Here is a 26,531-nt window from a genome sequence, read left to right as displayed (position 1 = left end):
GTCACTAATTCGAGTTGCAGATTTACTCAAAAGTTCGAACCCATTTGCTGTTATTGTGTTCAGATATGATTGCTGTAACTTATTTTTCTGTAGTGTATCGATGTTGATATCTCCGTTAGAATTATCGGTACTTTATACTGAGCAAGACGCTCTAGTTCCTTATCGATCTCATCGACAAATTTAATTTTGTCGTATCGTGGGGGTACATATGCCAACACAAGTATAAATTGTTTACCACTAACTTCAACAAGGATTGATAAGGATTCTGGAATGCCACTCTCAAGCTGTTCTAATAAGTTAACCTTATCGCCTAGCTGTATCATAGTTCCCCCACCTAGTTTTTCTGGTATTAGTTATGATGGTATGGAAACCTGTGATTTTAAACAAGTTAACATCATCAATTTCCCTAAGCCACGTTTCTGTAAGACATAGTAAATTTTTATCGGAGACTCGAGACTACTTAAAGTGCTTCAACACCTTCGTCGTTTTTTTTAATGATCGTACATTAGAAAGTAATAAGTTAACAGTAGCATCAATAGTTTTATGGCTAATTGGTTCCTGCACTTTATCCATTTTAAGATCCCATTTGTTCGGCTGAGCTCCGGAAAACACCATTGAAACAGTTTCTAACAACATCCAATTTATATTCCAGGAACTGACCACCTTCATACAGCCCATTAATTTTGTACAACTTTTCGTCTGCTTTCCAAATGAAAAAAATAGTTCCTTCGCGGGTCCAAGTGGATTGAATTCTCTCATCCGACCTCATGATTTTGAGGAAATTGACTCTTGTAGCACTTAGATCTTCGAATATTTTGATATCTCTCAAATCTTCATGGTTTACCAAATTCTTTTTCTTTTTAGGAGATCGATTTTCTTTATTCTTCTGGCGAGTCCAACAATTACTGGCTTGTTGCCGGCGTTTCGAGATGGTAGCCTGTGCGCAATAGATATATCGTTCTCTGATATTTGGGCCTCTAGTGCATTGCTTATGTCGACAACTTTTTTTATTGTTGTTTCCATCATCTCCCTTTGCCAGTCATTTGTTTCTTTGAGCCCGAGAATTTTCACATTATCCCTGCGGTTGTAATTCTCTAACAACTCATATTCCGTGTTTTCAGATTGACCTTCTTTTCGTTGTGAGATATTTCGCCCTTTACCCATATCATTAGTTCATCTTTCACTTTTGATATTGCTTCTGTTATCGCCAAATTTATAACTTCCTTGATTTGCACTTTGATGTCACCAAGCAACTTCGGGATCAACCCATTAACTGAATTTGATATTGCACCTTCGACCTTCTTTGCTAAATTCAGTTTATCTTCAATAGATGATTCCTCTCCACACGGGCTCAATTCAATGCAAGTTCGTTTGGCAGATGGGTTAGAGCAGACAGGGGTCTGGTCATGAAATTTGAGAGGTGGCATCTCAACGTTCGCAGAATCTTTATCAATGGTATTCATTTTCTTTCTCTGAAACTATTTAATAAGTTTATCACAACAATTAGGCTAATGGTTTTTCTTGTCTTCTTATTCTATAAAAGGATTTATTCTTTCAGAGCGACTTTCATTTGTTTTTTTTTGGTTTCTTGAGTTCATAATTGCTTTTGCAACAGTCTGTCAGCTATTTTCTGTATAAATTCAAATAATCTTTTCAACAAGATTTTAATTTTTCAGGTCCTGAGAAACATAATAGGTGTGTGGTTGTTGCACGCAAAAAGAAGTTCCGTAAAAAAATAACAAAAGGATTGATATTGGTTGCATACGGAAGCTTTTTATGTCGTGGTTCCTGCTTCCAACATTTGAAAGGGTTTTCAAGGCGAGAAAACAAGGTAGTTTGATGCTGTTTTGTGGTTTCCCTTTTTACTCTTTTTGGCTTACCGACACTGAACTTTTTAACAGGCAATTTATAAGGTTGATGAAATTGTGATTTTAGTTTCTTTTAAAAGCACTTTTGCAACTTTTTCAAAAAATGGCCTTGGTTTGGTCAAAAATTTCCAAAAAGTGTGGTGGCTTGGTCAAAAATTCCAAAGAGGTGGTTTGGTCAAAAATTTCCAAAAAGTGTCCAAAAACGTCCGCTGTTGGTCCCTATTTAAAAAAAATTGCCTGCGTCGTCAATTTGGTCAAAATAAGGTTTTATAGTGAATTATAAGAGCTCGAAAAATCAATTTGGTCGGCCTAAAAAACCATCGCTCGATAAAATTTTCCATTTTTTTTGAATTTTCCATTTTTTAATTCTCTAAATTGCGCTAAAATTTCCAAAAACTACCTTTGTTTGAATAAAAATAAGTTTTCACGGCTGAATTTAAGCTTAAATAAGCTATTGTAAGCATATGCGGTCACCTTATTAGCTCGAATTTAGATCAAAAATTTCAATCCGTTTTTTCTCAGCACTGTGAAAAAAATTCCAAAATTTTTTATGTCGTTCGAATCACGACTGAAAGGACTTTAATATGATATATCACTCAACCCAGCCCGGTGATTGTTTGTGGTACCTGATTTTGCGTGGAAAACAAAAAGCACAAAAAACCAAAACACCCGATACTAAGTTGCTCCCCATTTTCAATGGTCGGAACAATTAGTCTTAGAGTTCCATGCAATGACTAGCCATACAATTCTCATATTTGGAAAAATTCCAGTCAAACAGTTTGCATCCACTTTTTTAAATTATTTATCTTACCACTGAAATTAAAAAGTTGAAATTTTTTCAAAAAACTAGTCTCTGTTTTTTCCTTTTGTTCATGACTTTTTTCCAACTGTCTGTTGGCTATGTTTGTCAGGATATAAGCAGAAGAATTTTTCAAACCACAAATGATTCTTTTTTTATTGTAAGTGAAAAGTCTTAGAAGTGCTTATTTCTCGGCTTATTTGATTTATGCAAAACTTAATGATGTTGGAAGTTGGTGTCGAAATAGTAATACTAATAATATCATTGATGACTTTGTAATCGTAAATGTCTTTTGATCGAAATAGTTACCGTTTTAATTTGATGCAATGTGTGTTTGAATCAGAAAGGTGTTTTGAAGTTCAATCCTGTTCAACTTGATCTGGACATAATTTGTTCGTTTTGTTTTAGGACTGCCCATGCAGTATCTTCACAAGTTGTCCTTCTTCTACAAAACAGATGACAGTTAGTATTGTTTTATTAACTTCTTATTGTAGTTAGTTTTATTTATAATTAACAATCAGAGAAGATAACTAGTGTAGATAGACAAGCTTCAAGCCATATTGATTCTCTCTAAAAGTAACCTTCGTAATTTGCCAAATGTTTCCGGTAGCTGAATAGATGCGCCGTGGATTTCGGTATTTTTTGAAACAAAGTGCGAACCTGAATACCAAGAATAGATTTTTTTAGACGAAACTTTTTTCAAAACTGAAAGACTCGAAATGAATAGTTCTCCTTAGTTTTTCTATATTATAAAGACAAAAGAGGACCTCGCATTACATTTCAAAGCCAGACGAAATAACGAAACACGCAAATTAACAGAACATGGATTTGTTTATTTCTTTAGAATATATTTAAGAATTGTATTTCAAAGTACGTTGAGAGTCACTCTCGAGTGAAGAAATTGTTGGTTCGATTCCGCTGAGGGTGTGAGGGGTTCGATTCCGCTGAGGCGTAGTATCCAAACCTTGTCCTTCTCTAAATCCGCTGCTGCATTGATTATTCGACAGCAAAATATGATCGTTTTTGTATAAAGGGCACATATTTTACGCTGTACGAAAACGATTTTTTTTCTGATGAGTAATCAATGCCGTAGTGGATTTAGGGGAAGGGTTTGGATAATACATCTTCAAAAAATTGATCCCCTCACACCCTAAAGGCCAAAATTCCCATTGTAAAATGAGTTTGAAAAATGTGAAACCGGAAAGATGTCGCTCACTTGGAATTATTCAGCTGTTAAATTACTCTTCGAAACCTAGCTCACATTAGAGCATGAATGGTTCTTCTGAAGTAAAAACTCGACTAATTCCTCAGTTTTGAAGCTGCATCTTTCAATGTATAATGAGAGAATATATGAATGTGCTAAAATAACAAATGATGATGATGTAAATGTATACTTCCGAGTACTTGACTGACTCTCTCTCTGTGTACAGGTACATTCTCAGTGGTGACGATTGTGAAAGTTAACGATGCACATAGAGCCATAGTGAACATCCCAGCTGTGAGTGAACCAGGGGGGTACACGTACAACATCGGCTACGGAGCCACCGACATCAACCATCTGGGATACTTAGCTGACATGTCCAACACTTGCATGCAGTACATACATGCAAGGTATGTGTAATTAATCATTGACATATAGTTGCCAGAAAGGTTCTTGTCGGACGCAGCTAAACTTGGATTAAACCAAGATTTAAAAGTCAAATTGGTCGTCCAACTAATTATTATCCATACTTGTATACTAGTTTTTAATTTTTAATTGTGCTAGATTTTGTCAAAAGTTGGATGTTTTTTTTTGCGAAATATCAGTGCCTGGCATTCATTATTAGTGCGAATATCGGTGCCAGCGATTTTTGAGACGCCCTGGCCATATTACCCTGTCTATCCTTATAAGTTTCTTCCAAAATGAAGTCCTGATAGTAGAAACATGTATAAAGACGAGAACTGAATTGTTCTTTCTCTCGTTCAGGTGCTACAACGGGGCCAAGCTGCTCAACTCGCCCTCCAACTCTCCCCCGTACGCGTGGTGGGTGTCGAGACAGGGCTACCGGATGGTGAACTGGGGCAATGCCACTGCTCACTCTGGCAAGTGTGGATGTGCCATGACTCCCGGACAGCAGTGTGTGAGGAGCGAGTACTAGTGAGTAATGCACAGTCAACAGAGTCGTACGCGGCGGCTCAAGTTTTTGAATGACAGAATTTCGAAAATAGCGTTACAAAAGCTTAAAACTTTGTTTAACAGAGCTTCAAAAATAGTGCTACAAGAGCTTAAAACTTTGTGTTACAGAGCTCCAAAAATAGCGTTACAAAAGCTTAAAACTGTATAACAGAGCCAGGGAGGGATCTAGGATTTTCTCGAACATTTTGTCGACCTTTTCGAACTTTTTCGTACATTTTGTCGACCTTTTTTTAGGTCGACCAATTTGATTTTCCGAGCTCTCCCAAAATACTAAAAAGACCCTGGTTTGGCCAAATTTTTTGCTCCGGAGGCAAAATTTTGAAAAAACAGGTAAAAAAAGCGTTTTAAGGCACTTTTTGGAAATTTTAGGGCACTTTTTAAGGCGCTTTTTTGGCACTCCCACCTCAAAATTAGTATGTCGGCGGGGGTCGAATCCCTGAGTGGAGGGGGCCGACGGCAAATCTGCCCCTAAACAGAGCTAAAAAAAAATAAATGTGTTAAAAGGCTCAGTTTTGAATAACATAGCTCATAATAAGTGATTTATTTGTTTTTAATTTCCTGAAGCTTTTCCAGCGGGCTTTTGGCTTTGTTTTCATTCTGGGATAATTTATTTTGTAAAATAGTCAATCATAACAGGTTCCTGAAATTGAAAGGTGATATTAGGTGAAGTTTTACAGAAGTTGAAATTTGATCGGAAATAAGAAATAATGTTTGTTTGGTTTCCTTTAGCTCTGTCACATAACTTCTACTTCTGTTGGCTTTGTTTTTGTGGTATGAAATTTTCATTTCATAAGCATTTTGTTTGTTTTTGTGAATTAGATAGGAATACTAACAGATAGTTGGGTCGTTGTTTGTATTTATTTTTTTTAGGCTCGGAAGAAAATAAGGAAATTCAAGTTGGTTCTTTTGGTTCCTGTTATAAATTACTCGGAAATTGAATCATCTTGAACAAAGGAATCAGTGAAGAGCTTTGTTAATGTGCCTGTGAACTAAAATAAACGTGGCGGTTAAAATGTGATTTAATTTTGACCGGTGGGCCACAATTCGTAACAGTTCATTGACCGAGTGGTTGCTTTGCTATGCTACACTTTCATTGGGCACAAGAGTAATAGTGCGCGTGAATCAGTGTTTGCTGCTTCGTAAGTTCGACCAAAAAATACATCTCTATATCTGAGATTTGGGGTTCAATCTAAAGAGCGGGTTGTAGGAAGCTCCTTTGCATATGCGACTACGCCCAAACTTTTAATAAAAGAAAAAACAAATTATGGCCTTCAGAAAATTTCAAACGTTTTTGAATGTTTTCGAGAACTACCCGGCCAAACCTAGGTTTTTGGGTTCAATCGAAATAACAGATTGGGTGAATCTCTTCTACATAAGCGGCCACGCACAATTTTTTAAAAACAAAAAGTTGTGGTTATCGGAAATGTAAATTCTCTTATTTGTTGACCGTTTTTTGGTTTTTTTCTCGATAACTATACTCCCAAACTGATATCATAGGTTTAATCGACCCAATAGGTTGTTAGAAGCTTTACTTTTTAATTTGCTACGTCCAGTTTCTGCTAGAAAAAGGTTATGGGCTTTAAAAAAGTGAAAGTACCGAAAATTGGACCGTTTTTTGGAAGTTTTTTTTAGACTCCAAAATTACTAGCCAATTCTCAGATTAAGTGTTCAATCGAGAAATGCGGTTTTGAGAATCTTCCGGACTTTACTGGTCACGTTCTGCGTTTAGCAGAAAATAGTTACTGATTTTTGAATATTGACTATTCTATAGAAACTTTTTTGAGTATTCTCAAAAATTACCTTATCAAATCTGATGAAAGTTTCAATCGAATGAAGCGTTTGCGTGAATTTTTGCTGCAGAAGCGGCTACCGCTTGATTTTGTGTAAGAAAAAGGCTAGGTCTTTGGGAAAATTCCAAAATCTTAAAAATTTTTACTCTTCTCACTTTATTTGAGAAACAACGAAAGTATTTGGGGAAAGTCTAATTTTTGAAGTTACGCATTTCGTCCCAAATGCACAAATTCCGCAAATGCCCCAAAACGCTTTTTTGGCCTGTTTTTTTTTCAAAATTTTGCCTGCGGTGCACAAAATTTGGCCAAAACAAGGACTTTTTAGTGCTTTGGCAGAGCTCGAAAAAATCAATTTGATCGGCTTAAAAAAATCCGCCTCTCCTCGAGAAAATCTTAGATCCGCCCCTGAACACCATGGTTAGTTTGATGTGTCGTATTTGCATATCAGGTGTTGGCTTCGGTTGCTTTTTGATAGTTTTCTCAAGTCTATTTTTTCTGTTCCGAAATTTTTTGGTAGAATTTCGCCGCTAGAAGGTCGGCTTATTTTCCGAATGTTTTTTTTTTCGTTTCACTTTTTTGTTATTATATGAGAGTGATTGATTTGAAATTTTGGAAATCAATGTAATCTCTTTTTTCAAATCAACCTCTTTGATTTTTTAAAAAAGTGAAAAAAAAACTAAACATCAAAAATGTTCAGAATTTTTGTTTCAACGGTTTGAATGTAAAAAAAAAATATAAGTTGAAGTAACAAAATTGGTTTAAAGCTATGTTGTGTTGGGTTTGTTGATCGGCTGTATTTATCGCAACCTTTTGGGCAGATAGAATATCTCATTAGTTCTTGCATATTTTGTTTTTTTTGTCAAAAAAACTTTATTGAATATTTTTTCACTTCCAGCTATTGATAAGTTTCCAATATTGATACATTTTCGGTCTCATTCAAAGACTTAAATTTTAAAATGGTTCAATGACATGCATTTCCCAACTTTTTGTCAATTTTAATTTACTTACCTTTTTCCAATTGACTTTTTGTTCAATTTTCTGTTAATGTAAGCTTGTTTTTCTCTGATTGGAGTTTCTTTTTCAGGAATCAAAATCGACATTTGTTTTCGGCTTTATAATTTTTTCCAAATAGGTTGATTTTTCTTAGCCAGTGTCTCTTTCTTGTTTAAAATTGTAATCGTTTCTCGGATTTTATTGGTATTTTTTTTACTGTATCGGTAACTAGGAACTATATAATAACTTGTTGAAAATGTGTGTTGAGTCCCTTAGATAATTCATGATGTAGTTTATGAGACTTGTGAAGACATCAAATTATAAGATAATGTTTGAGATAAAATAACATATACTTACTACTGGTTTGATATAAATTTACTTGTGAGAGTTTGTCATCATTACACAAGCAAAGCTTGTGTGATAGTATTTACTACTGATTTGATATAAATAATATGTAATTTGGTATGTTACGTGTCATTGCAGCTGCAACTGTGATGCTCCTCCAGACTTGAACCAGGATGATTATCAAGTGGACGACAGGGGGTACCTGATGGAGAAGGAGTACCTACCCCTGAGACAGGTGAAAGGGGGAGGCACAAATGGGAGAAGGAACACAGACAAGGCTCTAGGATTCCTGATAGGACACATGTTCTGTGCAGGAGACAGTTAGTAGTTTGTATTGAGTAGTTTAAGTTCAAGACAATTGTCTTAAGAATAGATAAGTCTGCTTCTTCTTGAAATTTAAACTCGTCCAAGTTGTATGCTAAAACGTTGATTATGGAACCAATTTGTCTATGTTTTTATGAAATAACTCTTCGAATAGCTTCTAAGTTCGTGGAATAGACTTATCAAATTCTAATTAATGGAACATAAAAGATTTGATAAATGTGTGTGAGGGTGTGTGTTTTAGAGCGTATGCAGAACCAAGCCTCGTTCAGAGACCAGCGGGCGTCCATGTTTTTCCCGGCAGTGGATGCGACATACGCCGTAGATGTCTCTTTCTACTTCAAGACCAGAAGGGACAAGGGAGTGTTCATGGTGTTCACTGGCAGTGACAAAGGCAGGCGATTTAATTATCCCAGGTACAGTGAAAAGATTTGAGCGCCCGTGGCCCAATGGGTAAGACTCGCGGCTTTTAACGAGAGGTTCGTGGGTTCGATTCCCACTTCGATCCCATTCGGAGGGTTCGCAATGTCATCGCCGTCCCAAAGTGGGATCGGCTATGGTGAAATTGATGACATCTCTCCTCCCTTTCCCAGTAAGGCTCTGTAGTGGAAAAGATCAGGGGAAATTTAAAGAAATCGGTTTTAGATGCTGATAATTATTCAAAGGGTGCATGTGAAATCTTAGAGTGATAGGTAAATGAGAAGTAGCACTTTTTCTGATGTGTTTTGTACATTTTATTCAATCTTTATACCAAAAAAATACCTTATACGATGTAAGGTCATTCGCGAAAGACCAGCTTTCAGGGATGCTCGAATCATGCATATTTACACTGCTTGCGAGAAGTATATTAGTACGAACCTTCTTTTTTAAAACCTTGCTCGCAAAAAAAAGTGCTCATAAGAAGTGTTCACTTATTTGTGGCACTTTTGCTATAATCACCATCTCCAGTATTACAAATTTTATAGAATCTGAATGGTCGCAGATCTTTTGAAAACGTTGCCGAAGTTTCACTAATTAGAGGCTAATTTCAATTTTTCGTACTGCATTTTATAGAGCTGCTTTTTTGTCGTGTTGTCGCTAGTGTTTGCGGTGCGCAGCTTCGCCTCTGTGTCGAAATAAGGGGGAATAGTTACAGAGATCCCAAACTTATCAAAGGCACAAATTTTGTAGGAATCGTTTGCAGATTTCTAGGTTCTTCAGCAAATTGAATGAAAGAAAAGATGAAAATTGGAGTTAATTTTTCCGCTCAGAAAAGTCTGAAAACATACCTGAAAACATCATGAGACCTTCTGGTATCTTTTCAATCTCTCAGGCTAATGTTTAATTGTTGTAAATGCGGTTTATAGCAATCATTACTGGTATGCTAGTCTGAAAACAATATTATTATGATTATTAACGAAAGCGTTTTTCTTGGACCCCCAAATACTTGAGATTGTGTTTTTTTTTAGATTGAGAGACAGAGATGGGAACAACTTCTACCTTCCGAGAAGTAACACCGATGAATTCAAAATCAGTCTCGTCAAGAGCGACCAGACAGGTAAGACTGACTAGAGATGGATAGTAATATTACAGCGCTGTAGTTCAGTGCTGATTTGAATAATCATGATTACATTCAGCTACGTAAATTCGGCTAAGTGTGTGTTTGCAGCCGACAGTATAATAGAGCTCTCTTACCACAATGGCTTCCGTCGCCATGTCTACCGCTTCTTCAAGCCCAGCGAGAGAAGGGTGCTCAATGATGGCATGTGGCACTATATTCATGTGACATACACCATCAAGGACGTCAAAGTCAGAATTGACAACCTGTTCTTCGCCGTAAGTTCTTTGTTAAACTATGAACTTGTTTAATGAGAAATGTTTGGGTGAGTAGAAACATTTTTTCTCCGTTTGGTAAAAATATAAAAACGTTTTTGTGTGAGGATTTTAAAGAGTCAATAAACGTAGTTCAGGCTCTTATATAGTTTGGGATGATTTTTTTAGGAAAAGTCTTAAAACTTGTTCAGGCTCAATTTTACTTTTTTGCCGTTTGACTTTTAATTTCGTTTTGAGTTCATTTCATTTTTTTGTTAAAAGAAAGGCAAACTCTTTCAGGAAAATAAGGCAAAATTTTTTATTTATGTTGATCCAGATTTCTCAAGTTAGGTTAATTTCATCAATAAAGTGCCAATCATAAATTGTTCTAGAAATTCAAAACGCTTTAATGGCATCTTTTTTCCTTTAAATTCGAACGTTGAGTTTTTTTGTACTAACAGGTCAGTTTTTTTCTGATTACTTGCGCTCCTTGACTCGTTTCCAACCGTCTATGTTGGCTATGTGTTGGCTATGTTTACAATGTCCAGAAAAACCAGTTTCATTTTTTGGGTTCATAGCCGAATTGCGAGCGTTTAAAGCCAGTGAGTAAAAAGCGTGAATCAGGTTTTTCTACGAAATGAATTTTTACCTTGAATGAGCAGTTTTGGAAATTTCACTAAGCACTATACCCCAAAAACTTCAAAAAACAAGGAATATAAATTTTTGAGTTTTTTGTGAAAAACACAATTTTTTAGTACTGTGATTGGAACCATCTGTGCTATTTGCACAAGATACGTGCAATCTTAGTTTTATTATTTTTTGAAGATCAGTTTTCAAAAAGTATTTGAATAATTTTGCGCATTTGGCCGAAAGTGAGTTATTTGTTCCTAAGATTGTTAATGACTCGAGGCCTCGTGCTGGCCCTCCCTTTCGCGAAGTACGTTTGGATTTATGGGGGTATTTCTTCGACTCAATGATTGTCGCTTAATTGAATCTTATTTGTTTTCATAATTTTGTTGTTCAATTTAAGCCGGCTGAAATCTGTTTATACGGGTCATTTTAAGAGTCGGTGGGAGTAGTTCAAACACTCATACAGGTCGTGATGTTTTTCTATTTTTATTTCTGGAAAAGTCTTAATATTTGATCTGGCTCAAATTTGCTTTTACGTGGTTTGACTATTGATATTTTTAAATTCAGTTCATTTTCTTTGCTGGTAAGGAAGGTAAACTTCACTATCGAACAGAAAAAGGGTAAAGGTCACAAAAAATTGAATCGACTTTCATTTTCGAGCGTGCCTTTTATTTTTTAGATTTCCCAACAATAAAAAAACTTACCTTTTGATCCAGTTTTTTCAAATTGTGTTCTTTCAAGATTAATGAATGTACTGAGCACTCTTAAATTGGTATTGTTGACTTTTATGATTTTTTTTCATAAAAAATTGTTCAAGCTCATTTTTAATTTTTTGAACAGCAAAAATGCAAAGTTCACGAAAACCCACGTGATAGACTTCTAAATTCGAAAATGGAGTTTTATTATCCAGCGAAACAAAATTTTAATCTATTGATCCATTTTTTCAAGTTGGGTTAACTTTATCAAAAAAGGGGTCAAATCTAAGTTGTTCATGAAATTCGAAGAGCTTTAAGGACAGATTTATTTTTGAATTTCTAATTTTGAAATTTCATTTTAAAAAATTAGTCACGTTTTTTTCTAATTCCTTGCGATCGTTGACTCTTGTTTTAAGTTAAGAAAGTTGTGAAGTTGAAGTTGAAGTTTTTTTTTTCAGAAACATTTTCGTTGTTTTTTTGTTCTTTTGCGTTTATTACTCTTTTCTCAATTGTCAGTTGGCTATGCTGAAAAAGTCTTTAATTTTTTATTTGATAACCTAAGAGTATTCAGGCCATATAAATTGTAAATTGAAAGTCGAAGTTGAGTTTTCAGTTTTTTGTGTTTATTGCGTTCATTGACTATTTTCCAAATGTCTGTTGGCTATGTGTATTAAGTACTCATGCTTCGCCTGTGTTTTTGTATAATTTGCCTCGTCTATTCGAGAATAAAAGGTCGCGACCAGCTTGTATCAGTTTTGAGTTTCGTCGCAGCCTCATTTTCAATATGCATTCAAAACTTCTGTCAGAGACAATTTTCATATTCGATCACCGTAGTTGGTCAGTGGACAAGAATTCCCCACGGAGTATGAATATCCCTCACTTTTTCTGAATTCGAAGCAATAAAATCACCAAACATTGTGATCGATTATTCTGATATATGCGAAAGGTCATCATTATAACTTTTATTTTTTGAATGATATTTTTAAGGGATCGTTTTCTGCTGCTGTTTTAGCCTACGGAATCAAATGAAGAATTGTACGTTGATATGTACGACAACGATTTCAACTACGATCCTTTGCTCATCAAATCAGAAAGAGACGAACGATTGTTCCTAAACGATCAAATTCTTGTGGGAGCCGATACTGGTATGGTACTAAAGTTCTTTCTGTATTTGAACTTTTTGGTGATGGACTTCTAGATTTATTTATGATTTTTAAGTTTAACGTTTGTCAGCAGCGTAGGAAAAGTCTGGATCTATCGTTTCGCCATCACATGCTTTTTCTGTGTCCCAAATTTGTCCACGAAGTCTAATTGTCACGCATTACGCATTACAAACACTTTTTGTCTTTAAATACAACAATTCTTAAATTCATTCTATGGCTACACTGTAAAATTGATATTTCTGTTCGAAACATCGAAACGATAGAAGATCCAAAAACGGTCAAACATGAAAGACCCTTTAAATCTTGAGCTTTAAGGTGATATATTTTTTCTTTGAAAGTCGAAATTTGAAATAACAAAACATTTTTTTAACTGTCATTTTTTCTCCATTCTATAGTTTATTTTCGTTTTTCAACTTAATAATGAATATGTTCTACAAGTTCAATCATATGGCTGGAAAATCAAAAACGGTTTCCTGAATTTCATAAACGCGTTTCCTAGAGTTAGTTGGCTATGTTTATTAGCAAAGGGTGTTGTTAGTATGTGTGGTTTGTAAACAGGTCAAGTGAACGGATTTGTGGGTTGCATGCGAGCCCTGATGATCAACGGGAACCTGCTGGATCTGTATGGCCATGCCAAATACGAACCAGGCTTCCTCACCTTCCCAGGGTGTGTGGGACCATGTGACTTCCGGAACCCGTGTCAGAATAACGGCATCTGCTTCGAGTACTGGTGGAAGTTCAGCTGCGACTGCAGAGAGTCCGCCTTTGGGGGAAAGATTTGCACCGAAGGTACGTATGTGTTTGAAGATAAGCTATTAGGAGCCTGTAGATTTAAGCTGGCAATTATTTTTTATAATAAATACTATTATGTTAAATACTAATAAATGATTTTTTTTGTTAATTTGAACGTAAACCTTAAGTTAACAACTTGTTAAAGTACTTATAAAATATATTAGTTATAAGTACGAATGTAGCCCTTGAATTAGCGTTATGTTCGAGTATTCATGTAATTTGGTTTAGCTCCGAATTTAATACTTGGGTGAGTGTTCTGAGAATATCACTGGTACACGACGGTTCCGTCTGTTTTAACACAGCCTCTTTTCCTCTACCTTTTTAAACTCCAAATAAATCTATTCTAGAATCTGTGTACACCAAGAAAATTTTCTCCCCATAATAATTCATCACGTTGTTAAAACTATGAGCTATTTTACTTTATTATTAACCTGCTAAAGGAGGCGCAATGATTAATGTCGACTTAAATAGGCCATTCTTTTTTGGCTTTGCTTCAAGTTAACATAACATGAAACGAGCTACTGTAAACCAATCTTTGAGATCAGACAAAAATTCGAAAAGAGCTATCTGGTTTAATTAATCAGGCCAATACTGAAACTAAATAATTTTAAGTGTCAATGAACTAAGTGAACACACTTGTATAGTTCGCGAAAAGTCGTGAAAAAAAGATTAACAGAAAATGATGTTAAGAAAACACCTTCTCATAAACCGAACTAAAAAGTCATTTTAATTGGAAAGTGTGTAAATTTCTTAAATGAGGCCTTGTTTTTGCGTCTAACCCAAGAAAGAAGAAACGGTTAAATGATTACAGCCTGAATATTGATATTGAATATTGAGACAATGCGTTGACATTTGAAAGAGGCCCGAATATTGATATAAATGAAAATATTAATAATATTGATATAGTGAATATTGATATAGATAATAATAATACTGTTTAGAAATTGGGACGTACTACGATGGTTCTGACGTCACAGTATGGAACATCCCCTCCTCTCTGAGACAGAAGAGCATGGCCACAGACACCATCACCTTCGGATTCATGACTGACAAGCCCCAGGGAACTATCTTCCTCCTAGAGAGTGAGAATGGACAGAACTCAATACACGCATTCATGAGTGGAGGTCAGTTGCCTTCTTTTTTCTCTTTCCGTCACTTCGTATCTTTAAATCGTTATTGACATATGCAAGCTTTGAGTTAGATACGGTCAGTTATAAAATCGTATAATCTTATATCGTATAAGGTTTTTTTGTATAATTTTTTTGTATATCGTATAACGTGTGCAAAACACTGGTCCACTTGTGTCCAGCGTAATTCGCACATTTAAGTGCAGTATTTAAGTGCGAACTGCTCGCATCTATGAACGGAGGTCAATTTGATTTTTTTTGTTCCTATCTGTATGTTAGTATAAAACGCCATTACTATTGTTATAATCTTACCCATTTTTACACGCCCAAAAATGACACAACTTATAAAGAGAAAAATCGTTCAGAAAACTCATTGAATTATTCTGCTCATTAGCAATTCTTAAAATAATTGTTGGTTGCCAGGTAAGAAAGATCAAAGTTTTTTAGCCTGTACTTTTTTTCAGGAAAAGTCCAAAGTTGAAACTTTTTCGGAAAGGATTTAATCATTTTTTTCGGTTTTCTTGAGCTTATTGACTTTTTCCAATTTTTGCTAGCTCTTTGTTCAGAAAAAAACTAACCTTTTCAGACAATTTTCTGATAAATATGATCTTTTTCAATTGCGAGCGCAAGTTTACTTCTACCCAGGAACTCTTTTCGCTTAAATGGTAAGAAATTAATCGCGTTTTTGTGTCAATAAAAACAGGGCGTAGAAGTACGAATTTTAAAATTTTATAGTTGAAAGTTTGTCTGTGACAACATTTTATTTTCGATTCAAGTGTTGTATACTAAAGTGTTTTTGGTTTAGTTGCCGACCGGTAAAAATTTTCGAATGCACGTGTTTTGCTGTGTATTTATTTCTTAACTTATGGTCCTCAAATTGTATGAATTGTCTGTAGATTCAGTTTCAGACTCTTAAATAGGTCGTAATATTTTTTTTTCAGTTGTTTTCAGGAAAAGTCCTAAAATTTGTTCAGGCTGAAATTTAATTTTTCGCGGTTTGATTTTTTTGAAAATTAAAAGAAAGGTAATTTCTAGAATCGAACAGCAAAGTTAGAAAGGTCTCGTATAAAGTGATCGACTTCTAATTTCGAAAATGGAATTTAATTATCAGCTTTCCCAGCAAAATAAAAATTTTGCCTATTGATCCAATTTTATCAAATTACGTTATTTTTATCAAACATGTCTTAATCATAAAGTGTTCTTGAAATTCAAAAAGCTTTGCGGCCATTTTAGTAAGTATTTTTTTCTGTTTACTTGCCTTCTGTTTACTTGCTTTAAGGCCATATATTTTTTTCTTTGAACTTCGAACTTGAAGTTTTTTCAAAAAGAAGTAAGTGTTTTTTTGTTTACTTACCTTCATTGTCTCTTCCTACTGTTTGTTGCTTTTGTTTTCTTTGAAATTCGAAATTTAAGATTTTTTTCAAAAACAATCATTATTCACACTAGCGAGCTTGAGAGCGTTAGTGTAATAGTGCGAAATTTTTGCTGTTAACTAACCCGCAAATAAAAATGTTCATTGAAAGTTCACTTATATGGAAATTTCACTGTAGAATTGGAATTTGTATCGGATCTGTTCTCTGCTAGATTTGTGGGTAGTTTTTGTGATTAATTAAGCGTCTGTGGCTGAATGGTTAGTGCGCGAGACGCATAACTTCTGGGTCGCAGTTATAGGTTCAAATCCGAGACGTAGCCGAATTTTTTTCTAATTCGAGGCTTATTTCTACTTTTTATTCTTGCACTTTATAGAGCTGCTTTTTTTCGTGTTCTTGCTTATGTTTGCGAAACGCAGCTTCGTGTCTGTGTTTTAGTTTATTTGCTTGCATTCATTGACTATTTCCTATCTGTCAACTGGCTACGTTTAGTTTAGCTTGAAAGATTTTGATATGTTTTATTAGCCTCATTTTGCTTTGTTTGACGGGCGAATCGATTCGTGGTCTGACTGTGATGAGGTTTTTTCAAAACGTCGTTCCTCACATCCTAACATTTTTTTATGCTAACGTTTCTTCGGCTCACCAAGCGTCGACCTAAATGTTACCGGCTTGTAACAGCTGCCTAATATTTGTTTCGATGCTAATTTAAACAGTGGCAACTATCTTACTTATAATGTTTTCCTCATCAAGACGTATCGATACAAATGTACTTTGGCAAAATTTGTGGCTCTGACATTTTTTTCAAAGTTTTGTTTTACTAATTCAATTTTCGTCTCATGTTCTGTCGATTAGTTGTGTTGCATCGCAAATAGTGCGAACTGTCATAATTTTTAATCAATTTGTGTGAATAAAAAAAGATGGATAAATGAAAATGTTCAGCTGTATTTGAATTGGGGACATTCTATATTTAATCCACCTATTGTTTTGTGCTGATTGCTTTTTGTAACATACTTCACAAAGTCATCTACCTCTCTAAGGTATTAAATTTAGCTGACATTTGCTGATCGCATCGACTCAGGTGTTATAAGTAATATTTTAATGGATCTGATTTTTTCGAGTCTGAAAACATTTTATATTTGATGTTAATACATGTCTGTGCGTCTATAAAGTTCAAACGTTATAAAATATTTCCCTAGCTGAAATTAATGATTACTTCAGCCTCAAATGAAATCTAATTTTAGTTTCGCCTAAAGTTCAAATAAAGTTCTTTAATGATTAGAACTATGAAGCTACATTAAATTCACTCCGTAACTCTAAAGTTAACTAACAATTTTAAACAAAAAGTTTATACAAATAAACATCTTATTTTGAAAATTGCTAATTTTAATACTGTGGTTTATAACATGCTGTGTTACTTACGAAGCAACAGGCTACTTGTTGTTTCAACTCACCCTCTACCACCCCCCCCCCCCCCCCCCCCAATTATGCGAAATTATATCAAAGTGATTTTTATCTCGCAAAATCAGATACTACAAATAAACTTATGGGGATTAGTGGTAGATCATTTTAAAACCATTTCAGTTGTGACTAGGATTCGAAAAAAAGTCCGGAGAATCCTTAGGCTTATTTTCAATATTAGAAAATACTGACACCTGAGTTTATTCCCGAAAATGTAAACAAATCAAAGCTATTTTTGTTTATAAACACAGCAGAATTTTGATTTTTTGGGACTATGAATAACAGTCTGACATATTTGATGTTAATAATTAGTCAATTTCTAATCAGATGAATTCAGATAAAACTACGTTGATTAAAATTGGACATCGCCCAGAATCTTCGAATCTTTATGCTGCTAATAATCATAATCTACTCGGCCCTAAAATTTTCTGTAAATAGCCAGGTGTAGTTGTATAATAAATAATTTAACGTTCTGGCATCAAAGTGCAAACGGTTAAGCAAATCTTGAGGGTTTTATGGGAGTGAATTCCAAAATGAGACATTAAGGACCTAGGTGGCTAATAATTAATTACCAACACGAATCCCGCGTCGGTTCCCCTAATGACATCCGCCACCACAAGGTGTAAAAAGAATTTACTACAGTTCTTAAATGAAGCCAAGAATTCAATATGGCCTTTCTAGATGCACATGTTCTTCCAATATCAGTTGGATTTTTGTATTGCAGACAAATGACTTAAAATTAAAAAGAATTGATTTTTTTTAATTTGACAGACTGTGTTTCGAGGATTTACAACGGAAAACATTTTTTACGATCGCGATTTCCTTGTTTTTCGTTTTATGTATCTGAATTTCTGTTTGATTTTTGAAACAGTTCTCTGTTGCTAAGACTGTCATATAACACTAGAAGGTCATGCCTTCTATCTTTCAGCAAAACTTTTGCAAGGACTAAAAAGTAATTGTCTTTTCTCGTGGTTTAAATGTCATGAGTGAAACAAATTGCTATGGGAAAACCTGAGAAAATGAACATGAATCAAATATGCGATATTGTTCAATGATTAAAAGGCACGTACATTTTTGGCAATGCACACCCGAACCACTTAATTTTTTGAAGCTTAAATCTTAGCTTTATAGAATCATTTTATTGGATAATTATAGGGAACTCATATGCAGTCCCGATATCAGAGTCACCCGCTAAATCCTCTTAAACCGAAGATATTGCCAATTTTCTGAACATATCAAAAGATTTTGAAAAAAAAAATTGTTGTGTTTCGTTTTTTAAGAGTGGATGAATGTATTGAAAAATTTTAAATATTATTCACGCTCAAATTTGATCTTTCGAGGTTTGAGTTATGGTTTCTTTTTAAATTCAAGTCATTTCCTTCGTAAAATGGAAGGTCACGAAAAACTTGATTGACTTCTAATTTCGAAAGTAGATTTCCCAGCGGAATACAAGCTTCACATATTAATTCAGTTTTCTCCAATTGAGTTTATTTAAACAACCATAAATTAATCTTGAAATTCAAAGAGTCTTTAGACCATAATTTTTTACTTCAAATTTCGAATCTTGAAGTTTTGTTTTAAAAAATTAGTCAAGTTTTTTTTACTGTTTCCTTGCGTTTGTTGTTTTTTCCAACACTCTCTACCTTTTTCCTGTCTTAATTAAAGAAAATTTTGCATTAAGGTCATTACTAAGACTTTGGATTGGAGCAATTATCGCCCGAATAACAAATATTTTTCAAAATTGTTCATCGTAACTCATTGAAAAAAGTTCAGTCGGACAATTGGCTGCGTGTTAATTTAACATCAACCACTTGCTCGCGTTCGATAGCACCATTTTTTTGTATTTTCTGTATTGCTTTGAGGTATACTGCTCAATTGGTCCCCACATACAATTGAGTTGTGGAAAGAACCAATTTGTGTATTTGGATGTATGCTTTTGCAAAGTTCACAATGAACCTGTTTTGTATCTATGTCTTTCAAAACATGCTTCACTTGATTTAATCTCACTAATGGTTTTTGCTCTTTAGTTTTTTGCGTTTTTCTTACGTTGACGTCAACTGGAATTGTTTTGTTCACACTTTTTTTGTTATTTCACAAAAAAATAAACACCAAATGCCATGGATGATGCACAATTGACTGAGAGGTTAATAAGGACACTAAATATAATTGGCCTTTCTCTACCAAAATGATCAGCTTTTTTGCTACATTTAAATTGCCTTCTTGCAAAAATCAATGATTAGTTTTTTATGGTTGGTTTTTGGTAGAATTGTTTCCCAATTGAGTAGTTGCGTGATTATATTGGCTTTTGTGTCTAGTCCTATTTTTCACGGAGTAATTATTGGGACACATTGGAATCTTTATTGGCTTATGCTTAGTTTGTTTTTGATAATTGAGGATTAGAGAGGAGGGAGCGTAGAAAAGACAACCTGGAGTGATCGAAACAGGGACGGATTAGGATGGGGGGGGGGGGGGGGGGAGAGGAGGCTCTTATTAATCACCCTCGCAATCCATCAATGGTTCATCCATTTTCGTCGGATCGACCCTAAAGTTTTCCTAATGGTGTCTCAGGCGCCAATATATAGTAATTTTGTCGGAGTAGAAGAGCGCGCCGAAACGCGATCTTTTGTCAAACTTTCCAGAAAGGGCCCAAAAAACGTATGTGCCCAGTTAAATTGATTTAAAGACACATATGTCGAGTGGTTTTTTATAGGTGATAAGGTTTTTAAGTGTAATGAACACAATGCAAACTCTTATATAGGTCTTGTTGATTTTTTTGTTCCAGGAAAGTCTTAAAATTTGTTCTCGCTCAATTTTGATTTTCCGCGGTTTGACTTCTTATTTCTTTTAATATCAGTTATTTCATCTTTTAAAAGTTAGGCAAACTCGACTAGCGAACAGTAGTAATGTAAAGGTTACGAAAGATGTGATTGACTTCTAATTTCGAAAATAGAATTTAATTTTCAGATTTCGCAGCGAAAATTATTATCAAGTTTTAATCAAGTTTTCTCAAATTGGGTAAAAGTTTTTAAATAAGCACCGGTCATAAATTTTCGTCAAATTTTTTACAGATTTAAGGCCATATATTTTTGTTTAAATTTAAGGCCATATATTTTTGTTTAAATTCCAGAAAACAAGTAATTTTTTCTGTTTCCTTGCCTTCATTTCTCGATTGCAACTGTCAGTTGACTATAATTTCTTTTCCTACAATTTAATTTGTTTCTTCGCTGTTTGAATTTTGATTTTTTTTAAAGTTCAATTTCAGTTCGTTTGCTTAATTTTAGTCTAATAAATAACTCTTTGAAATATCAAAAGATGAACTGCACAGAAAATTTCATTTGACTTTAGTTGCGAAATGATTTTTAATTTTTAAAAGTGATCAGTGGATTAAAAAAATACCCGTTGATCTGGTTTCATCTAATAAAGTTAGTCTTTATGAAAAAACTTTCAATCATAAAAGGCTCCTGAAAATGAAACAGATAAGATGCCATTTATTTTTTCTTCGAAAGTTGAAAATTGTTCGAAAAGTTAGGCTATGGAAACATTGTTGCGCACCATTTGAAAAATGCGGAGGAACTTTGTATGCGAGTGTTTTTAGTGTTTTTTGTTTTGCATGCAAAGTCAGGTACCACAAACAATCATCGGAATGGGCTGAGTTGTATTTCATGTTAAAGTCCTTTAAGTCGTGATTCGAACAGCTAAAAATTTTAGTTTTTTTCTCAGTGTTGAGAAAAACAGGATTGAATTTTTTGATTTTTTTTCTTATTTAGAGCTATTAAGGTCAGCGTGCAGGCTTGCAGTAGCTTATTTAAGCCTTGAAAACTTAATTTTACTCGAGTAAAAAAAAATTTTATACGTTTTTTTTCGTTTCCTTCAAAAACTGTTTCGCAATTGGCCTATTTATTTGACCATGAGTAATGAATATGACTTATTTTTGTTTTTTTTTTGTTCAAATCTTTTATCACATCTTACATAAAAACGACAAAATTCGAAAAAAATGTGTTTGTTTGAGACTATGTTCGGGGAACATTCGGTGTTATTTGCACAGAACCGGCTGTTCTTGTTTGATATTGCGACTATTTCGAAGAAGCGTATTCTTTAAGCTCTCGTTCAATTTGTTTTTTATTTCATTTTATAAAAATTACGGTGGTTGATCGGAACAATCTGTGTGTATCTTTGCACTGTAATTGGCTACTTCGCCGTTTTGTTATTTTGGAACATAAAGTGACTAATCTCCTCGTTTCATTTTCAACGTTGTCATTTTGTGTTGTGTTCAGACGGTCTAATGGTGCGATTTGACTACAGTGGTTTGTACAGGGAGTTGCAAGACAGGAACACCTACACGGATAATAAGTTCCACAGTGTCGTCATCAAGAGGGACACCAAAATCACAATGCAGGTAACAATCTACACAACCCTTCATCCTGTCCACACTACCCTTCATTTTTTTCCAAAAACCAGCCTGACTTCACCTCAATAGATCCGTGGTTCTCGCCACCGAAGTTCTTGAACACCGGGTCTAGCTTGCATCACGCGCCCCTACGGGCAAATAACAACAATAATACCGATTTTTATTACACTAGCAAGCGGTAGTGTTATATTACAAATCTACATTTTTCTAAGCCAACTAGTAAATAAAAGAGCTCGTTTGGAGGCATTCGGTATATTTCTAAGCATTTGGTAATTTGATAGCATCTCTCGCTGCTTTGTATATGGCTAGTGTTTAAAAGTATTGTGCAGCATTGGTCTTGTTCTCCTAGGTGGACAACTACCCGACAGTGGTGCTGGACAATGTGGGATCTGTGCCGGGAATGACCAATCCCACCAGGTTCTACGTGGGAAACGACGCCAAGGGCAAGAACTCTGGAGGTACTAAATCTGAGATCAAATTTATTTCAGCTACTCACAACGACACACAAGTTTCAACAGTTTGTTTTTGCTACTGACCATCTATAATCATTAAATTTTTTGAACTCATCAAAAAATGAAAAAAGCAACCATTTGTTCGAAAAAAGATTAAATCATAATTGACTGTCTTTAATTTGTACACTTGTGACTATTCTATATTTATGACAAACAGCTCAGAAAGAACTTGTATACAGACTGAAATTATATAAAAATCAATCATAATAATAATAATTTCTATGAAAGGGGGCACAAATTTGTATCTACAGTCAGTAGCATTCAGAAATATTCAGACACTTTTATCGACAAGTGTGGTGAAAGTTACGTGACCAAGGTCCCAGGAGTCAAACTTTTGGTTTCAATGAACATGCTGAAGACCCTTATATAGGTCGTGCTTTTGTTAGTGTTTAAGTGCCAATGAACGCAGTCTTGTGTTGTTTTTAGGTCGTGATTTTTGGGAAAAAGTCTTTTCAGTTGAGCATGCTCAAAGTTGATTTTTCGCTATTTGACTCTTTGTTTTTTTGAAGTTTAATTGAAACTCAACTGCTAACAGGAACACAAATTGCGCTTTCTTATTATGGAAATCTAAATGGACTCAAAAATGTGAACGAATTTTTTTCGAGAAAATACTATAGAAGTTATTGATGCTCAAAATTGGTTTTCGCGGTGTGACTTTTATTTCTTTTGAAGTTCTTTAATTACTCTCTCAAATAACTAAAGCTCAACTTATCAGATTTCCAGCAGAATAAAAACACTACTTATTGATCCAGTTTTCTGGAATTGGTTTAGTTTTATCAAATCCTATCATTAATAAAAGATGAAATTTAAAGAGCTTAACGAGGATGGATTTTCAAGTTGAAAAGAACGAAATTGAACCGCTGTATAGGAAAAAGTTTTCAAAATTGTCTCAAACTGAAATTTTTGCGGTTTGAATTTTGATTTTTTTTTTTTCAATTTCAAATGAAATTCATTTCGCTACCTACGTTTTCCGATTGTGAATATGCAACTTGTGGAAACAAATGAATGACTTTAAGTTTCGAAAGTGGATTTGGTATTTCAGATTTTGCAGCGGAATAAAAAAGTTATATTCGTTACTAGGTACCCGAGGGGGGATATAGTTAAAGAGATCAATTGTAACTATAATCTGTAATGTAATTGTGCTGTGATGCAGGCTTTATCGGCTGTGTGTCGCGTCTGCGCGTCAACCACCTGGTACCTCTCAGGGCCACGGAAGGTCTGGACAGGAGTGGAGGGGGACAGACTGGAAACTGTGGACAACTGTCCCCCATGATCGACCCCTTCTGGAAGCCAGACTTCTTCCCAAACTGGCCAAGTAATTTTCATATTCGTACCTACTTCTGTTGTTAAGCACCACGGGTGGGATCGAAAATTTTGTTTTGAACTTTTTTAAGCCGATGAAGATGATTTTCTGAGCTCTCCCATAACATTGTTTATGACCTAATTAATCAAAGTTTTCTTTATGGCTGTTTTTTTTTTAAATAGCCCAAAAATGCAGGTTTTCAGAGAAGGCGTTGAAGAAATTGCATTTTTCGGTGACTGCTCCCTCCCCAAATTGTATAGTAACGCCGAAGGCGCATTTAAATATTTTTTGCAATTGGTCGACCAAAAATGGGTGTTCATTAGCTCGATTTGTTCAGTGTTGGCCTTCGCAGTTTTTCAGATTGATTGAATTGAGTTTGGTTGTTATTTTAGATGACACTTACATGTTGCCTTTGGGAGCCATCAGAGATGACAGGTTGCACGACATCAATGCAAACGTCGGAATCGGTCAGTCTCAGAGCCATCTTAACGTCATTTCATACCAAAAATTTGATAAATATAATCATAATAAACTGTTTCCAATCTGAGCTTGCCCTAACTTTTTTGGGTTTTTCATTTGCTACACGGATGAATTCGTTGCTACACGGATGAATTCGTTGCTACTTAGTCTGGCTATTTCATTGCTATTTTGACCAAGATTCCCAAAGGTTACCTGGGAAGAAGTTTGATTTCGGGTGTTTTTTTTTCTTATGATGACCATGAAGTAGAGTGAGCCGAATATCATCTTTTTCAGGGAAGGTAAAATTTTGTTCTTCTAGTTATTGCTTAAACTTTTGTATAGGTCTTAATTTTAAAATTTTTCAGATGGATTTTTTGGAAATGTCTTAAAATTTCTTCACGCTCACATATGATTTTTCAATTTTTGATTTATTTAATACGTTCGGGTCATTTCTTTTGTTGAAAAGAAGGCAAACATCATTATTAAAGTGCAAAAGTGCAATTTACCCGAAAAACATGATCGAATTCTTACTTCGAAAATGGAATTTAAGTATCAGATTGCCCAGCGAAATAAAAAATTTTCCTATTGATCAAGCTTTTTCAAAATGGGTTATTTTTATCAAAATGCTTCAATCAAAAATTGATTGTGAAATTCAAAGAGCTTTGCAGTCATATATTTTTTCTTTAAAATTCCAAAGTCAGTTATTTTTTGTTTCTTTGCGTTCATTACTCTTTTCCAACTGTCAGTTGGCTATGATCTGAATTTCCAGCAAAAAAAAACAAATTAACTGTTGATCCAGCTTTTTCTAAATCTCCATCAAAAAAGTGCCCATTCTTGAAATTCAAAGAGCTTTAACCTTATATATTATTTGCTATTTTCTTTTTTTTTTCAGATTTTTTTGCGCCATCTGTTGGCTATGTATTAAAGCTTCAATTTTGATCGTCTTGTTTGCGAAAATTTGCCGCCTTGCTAAGTACTATATTATTTTTACGCTTGCGATTAGCAAGCGTTATCAAATCGGAATGTAGACTTTTTTCGGGTTAACCATTAGTATAACAAAGTTAAATCACTTGACATGCTCAATGCTCTTTAGCTGACATCTTCAATTTCATAAAAATTGAATTTTAACTATCGACTGGGTACTAATTACTTCAGTTTATTTTCAGGGAGGACTTGAAATTTTTTTTGCATAATTAGTTTTTTTTCGGCTCAACTGCTGTCTGCTCAAAGATTGTCGGCCTTGTTTCCGCTTCGTAAGTTTTGTTCATTTGCCAATTTGAATTCAAGTTGTCTTGCTTGGCATGTTTGCCTAGAATTCCTGCTTGATAAAAACAAGTATTATGAAAGTGTTTAGGTTTTTTATTTGATTTTTTAAGGCGCTGTGGAACAATTTAATACTTTTTGCAAAAAAAAAAATATAGTTTTTTCTCAAAAATCCTTTTCGATTTTCAAAAAGGAGTAGCCATAGAAAGACCGCCTACTTTCTTCTATGCCTGCAAACTCCCCTGCTCTCTTTTTGTTTTCTGTATTTGTCTACATACTTCGAAAAGGTCTTTAGGGGATATTTGACCGAGATTTTCAAATTTGTTCGAGATATGACGTCTTTTATGATTTTCTCCGAAATTTTCAAAAAAAAACTTAATATTAAAAAGTTCCAAAACTTTGAAGATATCAATCCTGTTATTGGAATCATTGAGGTTACTCTCAGGGGGTGCGAATCTTTCCTCTGAATAGGACTGCTCGAAATCTTGCAGGTTGCCAGATATGACGTTTTTGTGATTTTTTCAAAAAAAAATTGATGAAAATTAAATTAGATTGTTTTCCAAAGTTTCAAATTCCTAACCTGTAGTTGGGGGGGGGGGCTGATAGAGTAATCTCAGGGGTTGCAAATTCGGCCTCCAATTAAGAATGCCCAAGTCATTTTTGTTTAAGAGATAAGGCGATTTTTGTGATTTAAATAATTCTTTTAAGTGAAATTCCCAACCCTGCAGTTGTGTACTTTCAAAGATTGCGAATTTTGCCATCAAAAAAGACTGCTCAAATTTTGGTAGTTTTCGAAATGAGAATTTTTCTGGTTTTAAAAAAACCTCTTTTAGAAAACTTAAGCTGAAGTTCCTCAAAATCTGAGTTTCCCAACGTTGTAGTTGGGAACTGTAAGGGTACTCTCATGAGTTGCAAATCTTGCGTCCAAATGCGACTGCTCAATTGCTTTCAGTTTCCCAGATGTGACGTTTCTTGGTTCATTTCAAATTTTTTGAAGAATTTTTATAAAACTTAACAAAATTTTATGCTTCAAAATTTGTATAAAAACTTGGCAACATTTTAAATTACGAACCCTGTAATTGGGTGCTGTCAGAGTACACTCAAGGAATAGTTTTTTGAGTTGTTGAAAATCCGAAGCACCGGAGGTGCGGTACACGCTAGTTCAGTTTAAAACCATAACTATGTAAATTTCCTAGTAAATTTCAAGGGTAGGCATATAGCAGATCAACTTTCCAAGGGTTTTGTACCATCACTGTTTTGTTATGTAA

The 26,531-nt window shown here is 34.6% G+C and overlaps 1 protein-coding gene across 1 annotated transcript in view; it reads left to right on the top strand.

The window, feature by feature from the left end:
- The window catches only part of LOC134852827 (contactin-associated protein-like 2), a 129,288-nt gene that overhangs the window by 88,413 nt on the left and 14,344 nt on the right, over positions 1-26,531 (top strand). Inside the window, exons 15-28 of the mRNA XM_063868647.1 lie at positions 3,076-3,129; positions 4,098-4,278; positions 4,634-4,804; positions 8,110-8,291; positions 8,537-8,708; positions 9,741-9,829; positions 9,941-10,107; positions 12,421-12,553; positions 13,130-13,360; positions 14,305-14,487; positions 21,593-21,714; positions 22,076-22,184; positions 23,392-23,553; positions 23,934-24,008. Coding sequence (XP_063724717.1) covers positions 3,076-3,129; positions 4,098-4,278; positions 4,634-4,804; positions 8,110-8,291; positions 8,537-8,708; positions 9,741-9,829; positions 9,941-10,107; positions 12,421-12,553; positions 13,130-13,360; positions 14,305-14,487; positions 21,593-21,714; positions 22,076-22,184; positions 23,392-23,553; positions 23,934-24,008 — 2,031 coding nt within the window. The remainder of the gene's footprint in view (positions 1-3,075; positions 3,130-4,097; positions 4,279-4,633; positions 4,805-8,109; positions 8,292-8,536; positions 8,709-9,740; positions 9,830-9,940; positions 10,108-12,420; positions 12,554-13,129; positions 13,361-14,304; positions 14,488-21,592; positions 21,715-22,075; positions 22,185-23,391; positions 23,554-23,933; positions 24,009-26,531) is intronic.

The sequence above is a fragment of the Symsagittifera roscoffensis genome, chromosome 8 (assembly GCF_963678635.1).
Source record: "Symsagittifera roscoffensis chromosome 8, txSymRosc1.1, whole genome shotgun sequence".
Lineage (NCBI taxonomy): Eukaryota > Metazoa > Xenacoelomorpha > Acoela > Convolutidae > Symsagittifera > Symsagittifera roscoffensis.
The sequence above is the reverse complement of the archived record's forward strand: the minus strand, read 5'-3'. Positions and strand labels throughout refer to the sequence as shown.